Source organism: Eleutherodactylus coqui, chromosome 9, assembly GCF_035609145.1.
Source record: "Eleutherodactylus coqui strain aEleCoq1 chromosome 9, aEleCoq1.hap1, whole genome shotgun sequence".
Classification (NCBI taxonomy): domain Eukaryota; kingdom Metazoa; phylum Chordata; class Amphibia; order Anura; family Eleutherodactylidae; genus Eleutherodactylus; species Eleutherodactylus coqui.
Window position 1 is genome coordinate 102797201 of NC_089845.1, and position 15879 is coordinate 102813079.

The 15879-nt window shown below is 42.2% G+C and overlaps 1 protein-coding gene across 4 annotated transcripts in view; it reads right to left on the minus strand.

The window, feature by feature from the left end:
• The window catches only part of CSPP1 (centrosome and spindle pole associated protein 1), a 73915-nt gene that overhangs the window by 36491 nt on the left and 21545 nt on the right, over positions 1 to 15879 (minus strand). For 3 of the 4 annotated variants that reach the window (XM_066578260.1, XM_066578258.1, XM_066578257.1), the window contains 8 exons: positions 13670 to 14019; positions 12225 to 12314; positions 11567 to 11668; positions 11141 to 11229; positions 10696 to 10792; positions 10223 to 10280; positions 4278 to 4552; positions 2822 to 2940 (listed from right to left, as the gene is read on the minus strand). In XM_066578260.1, coding sequence (XP_066434357.1) covers positions 2822 to 2940; positions 4278 to 4552; positions 10223 to 10280; positions 10696 to 10792; positions 11141 to 11229; positions 11567 to 11668; positions 12225 to 12314; positions 13670 to 14019 — 1180 coding nt within the window. The remainder of the gene's footprint in view (positions 1 to 2821; positions 2941 to 4277; positions 4553 to 10222; positions 10281 to 10695; positions 10793 to 11140; positions 11230 to 11566; positions 11669 to 12224; positions 12315 to 13669; positions 14020 to 15879) is intronic. The other variant, XM_066578259.1, reaches the window with a different exon arrangement.

The window sequence follows — 15879 nt, forward strand, 5'->3', positions numbered from 1 at the left end:
AGCGAATACTTCTGATTTCATTGACATTGTAGAATTTACAAGACAATACCTTCTAGGTTTATGCTTCATCAATGTATCACACTATACTGTACATTATGTAAGATGCCAATCAGAACAATAAATCTCATTAGTGAAAAGTAACATAATCACCTTCAGGTTGAGGACACAAATGTACAAAACCAATCATCATGCTACAAGTGTAATTTTGAAATGACCTTAAGTCACTTTAATGAGATTTTTTTTTAACCCTATCATTTAACAAAGACATTTTCATTAAGGGATGGGAAAGAAGATGAACTGAAAAGAAGTAGCGTGGGCAGGCCTCTAGAATCACGTTTTCCCCCCATAGAGCATAAGCCAATTTGCTCCAGAATCAAAGAATAGATGTTTCACTCCTGATCCCAAGAGGCGATCACACTAGATCGCATAAGCAAAATCTTCAACTGCAAATGAAAAGTATGTTACTTTCCATCATATGGTCCAGCAAAATATACAGATCTGAAATCTGACAAATCGGGAGTTGGAAAAACAAGATTTTTGTACTTACCGTAATATCTCTTTCTTGTCCGGTTAGTTTAATCTGGACTCGAACACTGCGCTAAGACTGCCTGCAGGGAACTGCAGGAGGGGCAATAACAGGGGAGGGGCTCACCCGGTCCGGAGCGGAAATGAGGAGCGATGTGTCCAGAGAATTCCTGTGCATAGTACTCTTTCCAGTATGGAAGATACCGCAGGTCTCAGCAAGCCCAGATCCCTGCTGAGGTTGATAGGGCAGGGTGGAGGTGGGCCTATGTGCCTAGGAATTAGGGCCCAATAGCTTTTGGGGTGGGGGGAGGATGGGCTGTGCAGAGATTGGAGAGTAGTCCTCCATAGTGTAGGCCTCAAGACAGGGGCTCTATTACAGTTACCTCCTATGGATCAGTGGCCGCCACTGGCCGCATTATGAAGCTTAGGCCGCATAACAACACATAAGCCGTCTCTCGGCCACAGCACTGGCCACATAGGACCTCACACGCGCGAAACACCAGCTGCCTCGCAGGCCACAGCAGGGCCTACCCGCGGCGGCTGGCCCAAACGCAGGGCGGCCGGGACAGTTGATTTGCACACCCAAGCCACACGGCAGAGATGTGCGAAGCACACCGGCTATGCGGTGGCACTAAACACAGGCCTCACAGTGGCAATATACCGCATGGTAGCAAATGCACAAGCCGCACGGCTGCAAAATATAAAAGCCGCACAGCAGCAAAATACACCAGCCGCATGGTGGCAAAGGTGGGCACAGTAGCACAGGAGGAGGCTGCTGTTACAGGGGCAGGGCAGAAAGGGGATTCACCTATTTCCTTACCTATTCTGCCAGGTGTAATGATGCTGAAGAATGCTCCCACACATATAGCAGTGAACCCCATCTACTCGTCGACCTACGGACAGGGAAAGTGCTCCAGGGCGGGAAATCCTATAGTTGGCGGGTCACTATCAAACAAAGCTGATGTGCCTCCTTTTTTTCTTGGAGGAGGACGACTTGCTGTCTGCCCTCCTCGTGGGGGAACAGGGAGAGTCCTGCCTGCCCTGTGTTGCCCACATCCATGTTGTCCTGAAGACCATTGATTGAAGAGGTCTGCCTTCTGCAGACACTAAGCTAAAAACTGAGTAGCTTGGTGCTTGCAGGAGGGGTATAGCTAGTAGGAGGGGTTAACACTTTTCTGCTTAGTGTCGCCTCCTAGTGACAGAAGTTATAGCCACGGTCTTAAGCTGTCTTCTCCAATAATACAGACGAGAAATATTTAAAATATTTTTAAAACATGACAAGAGCATATTACATTAGACTCTGTAGGCAATACACTCTAAACTTAAACGAATGTTCCCACTATAATGTTTATCCCCTATCCAATGGATGGAGAAAATTGCCAAGCTCATAGATCTCCCTCCATCCCATATAAGTTAACATAGCTGTGGTCATGCATGTGCATCACCGCTCTAATCTCATGTAGGGGTACAGATCTCTGAATCGCTGGAGTTCTAGTGGTCAGACCTACATTAATATTATAATGGAAAAACACCTTTAATGTTAGTGTATTGCTTTCAGAGTCTACAGGAAAAAATGCTGTCGTCATGTTTTATAAATTACACAAATTTTCCACCTGATTTGTCAGATCTCAGATAATCCATAAATTCTGCAGAATTTTGCTGGACCTGAAGTGATCAGAGATTTATCCCCTATCCAGTAGATAGGGAATAAAAGTCATTAGTGACATAACCCCTTTAAAGGGGTTGTCCCGCGCCGAAACGGGTTTTGGTTTTTTCAATAGCCCCCCCGTTCGGCGCGAGACAAACCCGATGCAGGGGTTAAAAAAGCAAACCGGACAGTGCTTACCTGAATCCCCGCGCTCCGGTGACTTCTTACTTACCTGGTGAAGATGGCCGCCGGGATCTTCTCCCTCGGTGGACCGCAGGGCTTCTGTGCGGTCCATTGCCGATTCCAGCCTCCTGATTGGCTGGAATCGGCACGTGACGGGGCGGAGCTACCAGGAGCCGCTCTCCGGCACGAGCGGCCCCATTCAGAAAAGAAGACGACCAGACTGCGCAAGTGCGTCTAATCCGGCGATTAGACGCTGAAAATTAGACGGCTCCATGGAGACGAGGACGCTAGCAACGGAACAGGTAAGTGAAAAATTTCTGATAACTTCTGTATGGCTCATAATTAATGCACAATGTACATTACAAAGTGCATTAATATGGCCATACAGAAGTGTATACCCCCACTTTGTTTCGCGGGACAACCCCTTTAAGTGTACTTGCTATTAAACAAAATAATATTCCTTACAGTAAGCAGTGTTTGGGTCCAGCGGGTTCCGAGCACCATAGTAGTAGTAAGCATCGTCATAAGGTGTCCGGTAGTTATCTACAAGAACTGGGGGTTGAGGTGGTGGTATGACTGTAATCCTATAACAAGAAACAAGCAAAAAAAAATATTCTGAAACAACATGTATTTACCTTTATGAGATTTTTAGAATACCCCTTATCTCTGGATTTCACTGTAGTCTGAAGATGGTCCACCCAGAAAATGGAGACTGTGAAATACTGAAACCCAGGATATAGACCAATCTCAAAGTGAGTCTCCTGCTATTGTTCATTATTGAATATAGAAAACAAAGAGGTGGAGTCTGCGGCTGAGAGACAGCCATTATCTTTAGCATAATTCATACATCTCATGCCGATAGGATTAGTGGTTTAAAAGCCAAAGAAACAGACAGTTTCACCCATGAATATTTTTTTTTTTTTTTCATATTATGTGATGCCTCAGATACTTATTTGACAACGGGTTATTTAAAGGGCCACTCCTTTGCATTCATTTATTATGTAGCTATCACCCCAGTATATATGTGAGCCAGTATTACTTTAGTTAGTTACTTCTTTCTGTCTGAAACTACCAGCCTTTTTTCCCCTCAGATTCTCAATTCTGACCAGCTCAGATTTACTTGGGGTTATGGATTAATTTTCTAGTTAATTTCTCAGTCTGTGTGATGCTATTACATAAAACTACCACATAAACTGCCTAGAGGGGGACACAGGCACTCCTATCACAGTTACAGATGACCACACAGCTCCTGTTACATAGTTATAATAGAGGAGATCACAGTTCATTATGCTCTGTAGTTTATTTAGAAGGCTATGAAAGCGAATAATTAAACTGTCCCTCCAGTAGGCAAAAATGATGTAATCTCAGCTAATGCTGTGCTAATGCATCATGGGACTGATGTGAAACTAAAAGTAAAAAAAAAAAATGGTAGTATAATTGATCAGTAGAGGCTTTCACCATTTAATCTAGTCTTTTACGTTTTTATAAGGGTATAACAGCTGTGATAGGACCCAGTAGCTGAAGGAAACCATCTGATTTGTTAATGAAGACTTAAAAGTGAGAGATAAACCAACCCTACACATAGGATAAAAGTTGTTTCAACCCAAAAATTTCAGCAGGATCACGTGACAATCTCATATGTATGGGGGCTTCTTAATCGCCCCCTAATATCTGAGGAATCCAGCATGTTGGATTCAAACACGTCTTATATTTTGCTACCGTGGGAGATAAGCTCATTCGCAATTTCCTGAGCATGCATGGTTATGGTGCAATTAGGAGAAATAGCTGTCGGACAAATGAGTCTCTAGCCAAAACAATCTCAGGAACCCGACTAGAATGAGCAGTATGCCTTCAGAAATGTATTTATACAGAAAAACTGCTATAAATACAAATAAATTGAAAGTTCGACTGATATGTTTACCTGGGAGCAACTATTTCTCCAAGGGTGTTGGATATTCCCCTGTGGTATTCGTTGCTGGGAAAGGAGTTTCCAGTGACAGCTGGCTCAGAGAGAGGAGCCTGAAAAGCTACTCTAGGTCTTTCTGGTGGGGATTTTTCTTCAAAGAGTGGCTTATTTTCAACTATTGTTGTGCTTGTCTTTTGGGAGTCAACAAGTATTCCTGGTCGATAGGGGACATTTCGATCTGTCATTTCCTGGTGACGGATTATTGCCCCAAACTGTCGTAACCTGTCGGGCTGTTCAAAGAAATTCAAAAATATTTCAGTATTGGATTTCATGTTAGTTTCCAGACTATGTAGCATTTAAGTAAGCTTTAAACAGGAGCAAGAAATATAACTAAATTTGTTTTTCAATTTTCCCAAATTCAAGGGGATTTTTAGGATTTCATGAAAAATGACCCAAAAAAATTTGGAAAGAAGACCTTCAAAGTGCTGACTTCTACATTTGCTATAGCCCACATGCAGGCTTTGGGTAACTCAGTTTGTTCCAGTCCACTTAAAACACTAGCAGGAAAATCTTGATATGAAATAGAGTAGTGCTGAATAACTTACACATCGTAAGAAGCAGCAGATCTGAAATTACCTCCTTGGGTACCAAAACATGATCTCTATTCGAGGAATAGTAAAACTGCCATGACTCATGAAGCATATGCACCAACGTCTTACACAAGAAAGATGCAATGCCACTCAGAATGGCGGCTATTACGCCAAAATTCAGTGGCTGAAAACAAGATTTTTGTACTTACCATAAAGTCCATTTCTTATCTCTTTCATTGTGGGACACAGCTTAAGACCTTGGGTATAGCTACTGCCACTAGGAGGCAGACACTAAGCAGAAAAAGTTAGCTCCTCCTACTAGCTATGCCCCTCCTACAGGCACCATTCTCACTAGATTGTATGCAAGCAGTAGGAGCAGCCAATTAGGATACACAATGAATCCTCCTCACTGGGGTAATGGAGAGCCCTGCCTCACTGGATTTCCTGAATCCAAGAGGTTGTTGATGACGACTGAGAACCAGGTCTGTCTCCTACAGACAGTGAACTAAAACTAGTTGGAGTGGTGCCTGCAGGAGGGGTATAGCTAGTAGGAGGAGCTAACACTTTTTCTGCTTAGTGTCTGCCTCCTAGTGGCAGTAGCTAAAGCCATGGTCTTAAGCTATGACAACAATGATACAAATGAGAAATGAGAGTTAAGGTGTGCAAATGAAGGGACAATATATTCCCTGATGCCATATATTTAGAGGAAGCCTTTTGGGCATAACCTTGATATTGTAACATGAAACAGTCTGCCATTGACCCGTGCTTGATGCTCTCTCCCAGAGGCTGGCGAAGTGTTCAGAGAGCTGGGTGTAAATTAGACACTGTTCACACTAATGTTTGACTATGTTATTCTCTTCTGTATGTTTTACAGGAAAACAGAGGAATGTTTTGAGTAAGGGTGCATTTACATGTTGCAGAAAAGTAGCAAAACTGCAGGTAAGAGCTACAATACAGTTATAGCAGAAAATCCCATTCACTTTAATAGTAAACGTTTCAGCAGCAGTTTTTATGCAGCATTTCCTCTGCAAAACATCCATGGCGTTTCCGTGACGTGTGAACGCACTGTTAGGGTGCATTCAGACGACCGTAAAATCGGCTGGGTTTTCACGCCCAGCCGATATATGGCGTCTCTCTGCAGGGGGAGGAGGCTGGAAGAGCAGGGAGCAATGCTTTGAGCTCCCGCCTCCTTTCCACCCCCTTGTACTATTTTCAATGAGAAGAGGCGGGGCGGGGGCAGAGCTAATTCCTGGAACTTAGCCCTGCCCCGTCCCACCTCCTCTCATTGCAAATGGTTCAGAGGGGCGGAGAGGGGGTGGAGAGGAGGCGGACAAGGGGCGGGAGCTCAGAGCACTGCTGCCAGCTCTTCCAGCCTCCTCCCCCTGCAGAGAGAGATGCCGTATATCGGTCGGCATGAATACCCGGCTGATAGACGGTCGTCTAGATACACCCTTAAACTGTATTTACATGGAAACTTGCAATATCAATCAGTGAAAACCTTGACTGCTTTCCTGCGATTTTGCATTATGGTTCAATCCCTGTTATTTACAAAACAGAAAAGACGAGAACATTGTATTGACATCACAGCCCAAGAAAAACCTCTTGATATTGACAAATCTTATAACAGAAATTTTTGAGTTTTTATGAATTAGAGAGAAGCATTTTTGCTTTAAAATGCTCAATAAGGGTCAGATTTAGTTGCGTTTTTCACACAAGTGAAAAAAAAACACGTGGCTCAAGTAGTAAAATGCATCGCCATTGGATGGCATGCGAATACAATGCGTTTTTTTTCATGCTCCTATAGGAAATAATGGGCGTTTCTTGAACAAGAATCTCCCAAAAATAAAACAGGCTGCAAATTTTGATCTCAACAATTTGCGTGTATAAATGGGTTCTTTTCACATGCGAGTTCTGTCCATCTTGCGATCCGACAAAACGAGCACATGAAAATCGTTCATGTAAATGCAGCCTCAGTGTACTGTAACTAAAGCAGAAGCGACCCATTATTGAATAGCAATTTCACTGACTAGACGCCTAAAATAATGAATTTTATGAGATACTTACTAAAAAGATGGAAATAGTAGAAAAATCACCCATCCATGAACGATCAAACATATAAAGCAACTAGAAAAAAGACTGATGTTATGAACAATGATCCCTATGCATAATTCAGCAATAGAGCCAATATGCCAAAGAGAAAAGAGGAAATAGATAGAATCTCTTTCAGTTAAATAACCGGAATAAACTTTAGTGCAGTGGTGGGGTCTGCGGTACCAGCCAACAATGTACTGGACTGGAAAATCCAGAAACTAAGCTTTCCTGTAATCTTGGCACCGACAATCCACCATCAGGGTTGTTAGTTATTTATTATTTCTTTCGTTTGATTTATCTTTTGATTGTTTTTGGCAATATCTGATATTTTATCTTTTAAAAATCTTGTGAGCAACTATTTTGCTGATGCCAGAATACGGAGTTTCTTTTTGATCAGATTGCACTAGAAGTTCTTGAAAGAGTATGGGCTTTGTCCAGATGGTAGTTAGTCCACCTATTATTTAAGTAGGGGGCTCTAAGTGATACCATCTTTCCTGATCATGGGGTATCATACCCATTTACATCTGGGACATACCACGATCGTACCACTGTATGAGGGTATTTAGGTCCCTGAAGATTATACCTCTATTGAAACGCGTTGGACCATTAGTGTTAGTAGCCAAGTCGGGACCACTAGAGCCCAAAATATAGTGGGCATAAATAGTGGAACTAATTTGTGCAAGATTACAGGAAAACTTAGTTTCTGGATTTTCCAGTCCAGTACATTGTTGGATGATACCGCAGACCCCAGCAGTACATGATGGTACCGCAGGCCCCAGCAGTACATGATGGTACCGCAGGCCCCAGCAGTACATGATGGTACCGCAGGCCCCAGCAGTACATGATGGTACCGCAGGCCCCAGCAGTACATGATGGTACCGCAGGCCCCAGCAGTACATGATGGTACCGCAGGCCCCAGCAGTACATGATGGTACCGCAGGCCCCAGCAGTACATGATGGTACCGCAGGCCCCAGCAGTACATGATGGTACCGCAGGCCCCAGCAGTACATGATGGTACCGCAGGCCCCAGCAGTACATGATGGTACCGCAGGCCCCAGCAGTACATGATGGTACCGCAGGCCCCAGCAGTACATGATGGTACCGCAGACCCCACCAGTACATGATGGTACCGCAGACCCCACCAGTACATGATGGTACCGCAGACCCCACCAGTACATGATGGTACCGCAGACCCCACCGGTGCACTAAGTTTGTTCTGGTTATTTAACTGAAAGAGATTCTATTTCCTCTTTTCTCTTAGGCATATTGGCTCTATTGCTGAATTATGCAAGACGGACCATTGCTCATAACATCGGTCTTTTTTCTGGTTGCTTTATATGTTTGTTCGTCCATGGACAGCCTCGGTGTACTGATTAATTTCCATTGTAGTTTTGAGATGACTAAAAAAAAAAAAAAATACGAATACTCCCCAAAAAGCGGAGTCAGGGTTCATTTTAATATTCTATCCACTACCGGCTTAGCATGGCATATAAATGTGCACACCTACTGCAATACAGAAACTTGGAAAATATTTACAGGTATTGGATCTAATGATAATCTAATATGAACAATACAAGTTTTGAATGTTATTTCCCTGTTTCTATTGAGATATCATGCACACTCAGCATGTACATGGAAGAATGGGGGGGAAAAGCTGTTGTCCGACAACTGGTTAATCCTCAGCACTTTGAATTGGCTAAAACTTTTTTTTATATACTTAGCAATAAAACATATCTAGTAGAGATGAGCGAGCATGCTCGGTTAGGGAAACTACTCGAGCGAGCATCGGCATTTTCGAGTAACTGCCTGCTCGTCCGAAAAGATCCGGGGGGCAGGGGGGGAGAGATCTCTCTCTTCCCGTGCTCCCCCCCGAATCTTTTCGGATGAGCAGGCAGTTACTCGAAAATGCCGACGCTCGCTTGAGTAATTTCTCTAACCGAGCATGCTCGCTCATCTGTAATATCTAGCAATTCAAACACACAAATTTGAGTGCATTCACAAGTTACTGATTAGTTGTGGACTTTGGTGCAGATCTGCAGCAGATTTCACCATTTCAATTGATTTCAAATTAAAGTGGTTAAAACTGCTGCAGATCCGCACCAAAATCCATAGTAAATCAGCTACATGTGAACACACCATTTAAGTCACTGTATGGTTCTTAAAGGCTGCTACCAGTCCTCCAGTGGCTCACATCATGTAAGCATACAAATTGCTCATTTTTTGTTGCCCGGTATAATGAAAAGTTGTTTAAGACAAATATGTCCTATCAGTAGTAGCAGCCTTTAAAACCAATTTCAAATGCATGCAAATGTTAAAAATGTGCTGAGGTCTACATGATCCAAACTACTACATCCATGCAAGCAAAAAGTAAGGAAAGAAGCCATCAATATTTATACAGCATCTTTGCAGAAGGAAACACATAAAAATCAGCTCAATTTACCTCCTCTTCATTTAGCTAGAAAAAGCATGTAAGAACAATTAGCAAAATAATACACTTAAGACAAAACAGCATGAAAGATATACCGAACCACCTAACCAGTCTTACTAGATTGAAGTAGCTTAACCAAAAAAATAATGGACAAAAATATTTACATAGAAAATAAAGTAAATAGATGCCAAACAGTGTATTAAAAGCATCCTCTATATGTGTTACATAGGATGGGGATATTGTCCACACCGAACTATGATAGGAAATCCATTTCAGTATGTGACACCCAGGATAAACAGCTGCTTGCCCTAGGTCCCACTCCTGGCAAAATCAGTTGGAAATCAGAGCTAGTCAGGCATTTCCTCTGCAGCAGCCACTGTGGGGAAAATGGAGCATTACATGATGGCCCAACGTCCAGTAGAGCAGCTCTCCATTCCGGCACAAAGAGGGAGTTCCCTGCTCTGTGACGTTCAGATGCCTTAACGGGGCATATGGATTGAGGTTTATGTTCTTCTTAAAGTTTCGTGTTGCTTCCAAATTTAGGTTTAGTGGACAAATGCCATAGCCAAGAGGCCATAAATAAGATTATAGTATTTAAATAGTAGAAGTTACTGAGGGTATTCAGGGCATTGACAAAATAAACATTCCAGATGGTTAGAGCCATCATCTATCCACCGCTTGGGGACTCCCACCCCTGTAGCTAGAAGTGAGGACCCTAATTTCCTGTCTTTTCCACCAGCATGTCTGCAATGAGGTGGAACATCTGAAGCCTAGATAAAGTAAAGAGGGAGGAAATGGGTAGCAGAAAGCAGTTTTGAAGCACAAAACTTTAAAAAACATTGCGACTCACCTGCTTCTCAGGATCTATAGCTCCAGAAGCGGCAACTTTCAGTTCCAGTTCTTTCTCTCTGGAAAAGTAAATCCAAAAATGTTAGTTACTTAAAAGGGGACATGCTGCATAAACGATGAGTGATGAGTTTAACTATGATAGTGCAGTGCAAATAGCAACCATTCAGTATTGTAGGGCCACTATGTTAACTGAATGGAGAGGTGCGGGAGGGGAGCGAGAACTGAAATCTGCTCCTGCCCCCCGCCGTGAGACAGCGATACAAGCTCATGTGCAGCAGCACGGGAGTATATCTGTGCGGGAACGAGCGTCGGGCATTGTTTGCCCGACATTCGTCCCATCTAAATAGGGCTTAACAGAGGAATAGCACAACACAGAGTGCTCTAGCATTATTATGTGTATTTACTAGTACATTATGATAGCTGACGGGACCCTAAATCCCTGTGTTAGTATGAAGTCATAAACTATACATGTACCGTCTTTTATTTCTCTGCTGTTCAGCCATCTGTTCCATTAATTCTTGCCTGTAACGCTCCTTCCTTCTCTTCTGAGCCTCATCTTTATCTGCTCCACCTGTAATACAAATGAAGGAGGTACTAATATTCAACATCCCAAAGATATAAAAAGCTGACTATGTGGCCTTCAAAGAGGTCCAAGCAGAACCAACAGAGGTGGCACAGGACTGTGCAAACACTGCTGGCGCTGGATGTGGTCACATAAGTTGGATCACAGCATATCAGTCAATGCTGGCATATCATAGCAAAATGCCCTCAAGAAGAGTGTAATACAGGCACATTTTAGCACACGTTACAGCCATCATACTAACCAGTAAGCAGGAGGTTAGTTTACATAAAATATGCAGAGCCTGATAAATGTGAAATTGCAATTTTGCTTTCTGCGATTGTGTTTTATATGCCATACCAAGCAGCAGGCCCGTAGAGAAGGTTTCGTCTTTTATGGTGGCCGACTTTGCGCGCTCGGTCTGCTGAGCTGGGTTTTCAGTTTTTAACCTAATGAAAAATAAAAATATGGAATCAAACATTACAGTTAAAGACCTAAACCAGAAGTGAATGTGCATAAAATATTACGGACCACGGAAAAAATGGCGTGTAGTCTTTTTTTAATACTTCCAAGAGTGCACAACATACTAAGAGCTAAAGCAAATCTCAAAAAACACTATTTTAAAAGCAATAACGATTAGCTTTTGAAGATATTTTTTGCTCCAAACTAGGAATCAATTTCATAAGATGACAGAGAGGAAACAATCCCTAAGGAAATGTTAGAGTAGGTTTCCCTTTTACGCTGTGATGAGCTCTGATCCTTCTCTAGGGAGGAGACTAAACTTACCTGGTCTTCGTAAGTGAAGTAACAGGCCTTCGATTTGATTGCTCTCGGAAATCATCCTCATAATCCATGGGATATTCTTGATCCCTCCTCTCTTTATATGGCCTGGATTTTGTCAAAAATAACAAAAAAATTTAAAGTAGGATTTTTAGCTCTTAAAAATTGCTGACCTATTCTCAGGATAAAGCAACAATAGCTGATCAGCAGGAATCCAACATCCCAGATGATCAGCTGTTCGCTGGGCCAGCTGCCACCCTATATGGAGCAGGAAGCAGATAGCTTCATATGTTGTGCAGTGGCCGAGTGTGGTACTGCAGGCACAGCTCCCATTGAAGTGAATGCTCCTCTATGAGCCATAATGGAGAACCACTTTGTAAGAGTAGTTCCCATTTTGGCCGTATCAATCATTGCATTTAAACGGATGGCCACATATCTTAGTGGCCGCCATGTAACGTTACGTTTTCTCTGCATCTACCACTGCAAGGAAAATGTTTGGCCAGCTGCGACTACCCTCACCAAAATCAGCAATCTGAGAGGAGCGGTGGTAAGCAAGTCCATGACAATCAGCTGGTCACTGCGGCGGCTCCAATTTGAAAGAGCCAGGCCCTATCATTTATTATAATACCTTACATTTTCAGAGAAATTGATGACGTTTTCCTACCTGTGATCATTTCTTTCAATCTGAAAGTAAGAAGCTCGATCTGGTCGGTATTCATGGCTCTCCTGAACATCACCATGATGATGTAATACTCTGTAAAGAAGTTCTGGTACTTATGATCTGATGACAATTATAGTGCATTTAGTTGACATTTATATGCATACAGAAGGCAGAAATCATACAGCCCTCTGTAATAGCTCAGTGGAAAGGCAGTAAATGCACCTTCACAACAGAGGTGCAGGCTAGAGGAGGACCCATCAGTTTAGTCTGACTGACAGATTTTGCTAAGATTTCACTCCTCCAGTTTGCAGTGCCTTGGAAAACAATAGAAGCATATAAATCTACCAGACATTTGTAATGAAAACATATTAAAAAACTTTTTAATTTCCAAAAGCACACTGATTAAAAGAAAATCAAGAGCACAAAGGTGTACACAGTCTTTAATCCTTTAATGCTGCAGGGCTTACAGTTACATCCTGCAGCTTTGGAGTATGTATGAAGGGAGATTGCGGGGCGATCTCGCTCCATACAACGTGGGTGCCGGCTGTTTCCTACAGCTGCCACCAGAGCGCAACAGCTCAGATAAGCCGCACTACTCATCAGAGCTGCTAAACTTTTGAATGCCACCGTCAATTCTGACAGCGGCATTTAAATGCCCCGACTGCCCCCTGCGATATGATCGCGGTTTGCCGGGCAGTTGCCATGGCAGCTGGGGGCCTTCTAAAAGTCCCCATGGCTACCATTGTAGATTGCCTATCAAGCCAAGCCTTTTGGCATGACTTAATAGATTGCCTGTCAGATCGGGGTATGAAGATATGCTATGGCATTACATCATACTGCAGGAGCGATCAAAACATTGCAAGCTCTATTCCTCTCTGGGGACTAAAAAAAAAAACTTAAAAAAAGTAAAAGTAAGTTTAAAAAAGTTTTGCTAAATATAAAAAAAATAAAAAGTATTGAAAGTTAAAAAAAAAACAAAAAAACTTTTGCCATATTTACAATAAAATAATGTAAATAATTAGACAAAAATACATATTTGGTATCGCTGCGTCCGTAAGAGTGTGATCTATCAAAGTAATGCATTATTTACCACACATGGTGAACTTCGTTAGAGAAAAACACCAGAATTGCGGTTTTTTTGGTCACCCCTTCTCCAAGAAAAAAATGTAATAACATTTTTTCAAAAAGTTGCACAATAGTTTTTGTTGCAGTGTGTATGCTGTACAAACAAGAAACACTCAAAGATGGCGGAATTTTGTTATTTTTTTAATTTCACTCAATTTAGAATTTTTTTTAACATTGAAAAATACAACTTGTCCCGCGAAAAACAAGCCCACACAAGGCTGCGTCGATGGAAAAATAAAAGAGTTATGATTTTTTAAAAGGTAGGATGAAAAAACAAAAATGAGGGTGGGGGGTGTTAATGCATTCTGTATTAGGCCAAGTACCTTTCAGGGCGTGGGTTATACCTCATTGGTCTTCTGTCTTGCACTTCTCTGTCATATTTTAATCTACTGGTATTATTGTCATCAATCTCGTTACTCAGATTAAGTCTGAGAGGTCTTCTTTCTGATTCCCGAACATATTGGTCATTATCCACATCTGCTCTTCTTATGAATTCCTCAGTCTGATTATCTGTTCTACCAGCCCTCTCAGCTTCAGACCGTCTTTTATTGAGGAGCTGCTCATAAACCTCCATGGAGGTGTAAGGATCCTTCTTGGGAAGAGCTTGGTCTCGAATGAATATCGGCACCGATGGATACTGTTCTGGTTTTGGTCTGTTGTAACTTTTATCATCCTGTCACACATAAGAGAAGACATTTAAATTGTTATTTCACAGTTTGAAAAAGACTAGATGTGAATAAAATATGAGCTTTTTTAGGTTTTACTAAATAATTTAATAGCTATTGTACATCATTTTTGCAGTGATTACCACAGGTAATGATCATCACTGGCGTTCTCAGCTTAGTTAAGTTTTTCGTAACTGATATTTAGATATATTCACGTCATTTTTCCCTGTTAGGGCAAAAGAACTTGGTGTAAATCTAGCCTACTTCAGTTATAGTCTGGTGTACAGAAGACCATACATATACTGTAAAAAGGAATGATATGTAGTTTGCACCAGTTTGAGGTATACATTTAAAGGAGATGTCCCGAGGCAGCAAGTGGGTCTATACACTTCTGTATGGCCATAATAATGCACTTTGTAATGTACATTGTGCATTAATTATGAGCCATACAGAAGTTATAAAAAGTTTTTTACTTACCTGCTCCGTTGCTGGCGTCCTCGTCTCCATGGTGCCGACTAATTTTCGCCCTCCGATGGCCAAATTAGCCGCGCTTGCGCAGTCCAGGTCTTCTCCTGTTCTCTATGGGGCTCCGTGTAGCTCCGTGTAGCTCCGCCCCGTCACGTGCCGATTCCAGCCAATCAGGAGGCTGGAATCGGCAGTGGACCGCACAGAAGAGCTGCGGTCCACGGATGCAGAGGATCCCGGCGGCCATCTTCACAGGTAAGTATAGAAGTCACCGGAGCGCCGGGATTAAGGTAAGCGCTCCGGTGAGCTTTCTGTACGTCCCTGCATCGGGGTTGTCTCGCGCCGAACGGGGGGGGGGGTTTAAAAAAAAAAAAACCCGTTTCGGCGCGGGACATCTCCTTTAAGGCAGAGCGTTAAATTAAACATATTATAGTTCTTTTTAGGCTTGCCAAATATGCAGGCAGTAAATGTTATACTTCTCTTATGTTTAATGAAATCTGCTGAAGAACCAATTCATCAAATAACAAAGCATAGCTGGGCTCTAGAGAATTAACGGGCCATTAACTTGTCAGACAACTTCTGCTCATCTCATAGCCTGTGTGCGTCTCATCAATCTTGTAATATATTTCAATGAAAGTATTTTTATGTTTTACCACTGTAAATCAAGCCTGAAATGTAGCCCCTTTACAATCCACTGCCCGTTGTTAGGCATTCAGCTTATCTACTACCTGGGACATTTGGACCCTTTCTTAGCTGTGGAGTGTGGCTTTCTTTACAGACTCGCTCCCTGCACTCACACTGCTTGGCATGCTATCGGATACTCTCAGATCTGCAGTCAATGTGTAAACAATTTCTGCCTTTTCTGATGGGATATTTACATAATCTAGTATGCGCACGTATCTTAATGTTGTAGGTATTATATGTGTCACCAACATTCTGTGGGCAAAGCAGCATAATTCTTATTGGATTTCTTAGCTGCTTTACTAGGTCGTGTGTGGTTGCATGGTCACAGCAATTGTTATCTCGCTTTACTTATCAGATTTATTATATTTGGATAGCAAGAGGATATATATATAATGGGGGACATACATACTGACTGCATATCACACACAGACTGTACCAGACCTGAAAGGTTTGTGCTCCACTCATATGTCAAATAAATCAATCAGATAAGTATAGCCAGATAAAGCAAGACAACAATTGCTGTGACCATGCAAACACACAAGATCTACTGAAGCAGCTTAGATCAAGCCAATAAGGATTATGCTTCTTTTCCCACAGCAAACTGGAGACACATATAATGACTATAATAATAAGTGCACATACCAGTCATCTATATATATATATAAAATTGAATGTATGTCTGTGTGTGTGTCTGTTTGTCCTTTATGCGCTACTACACC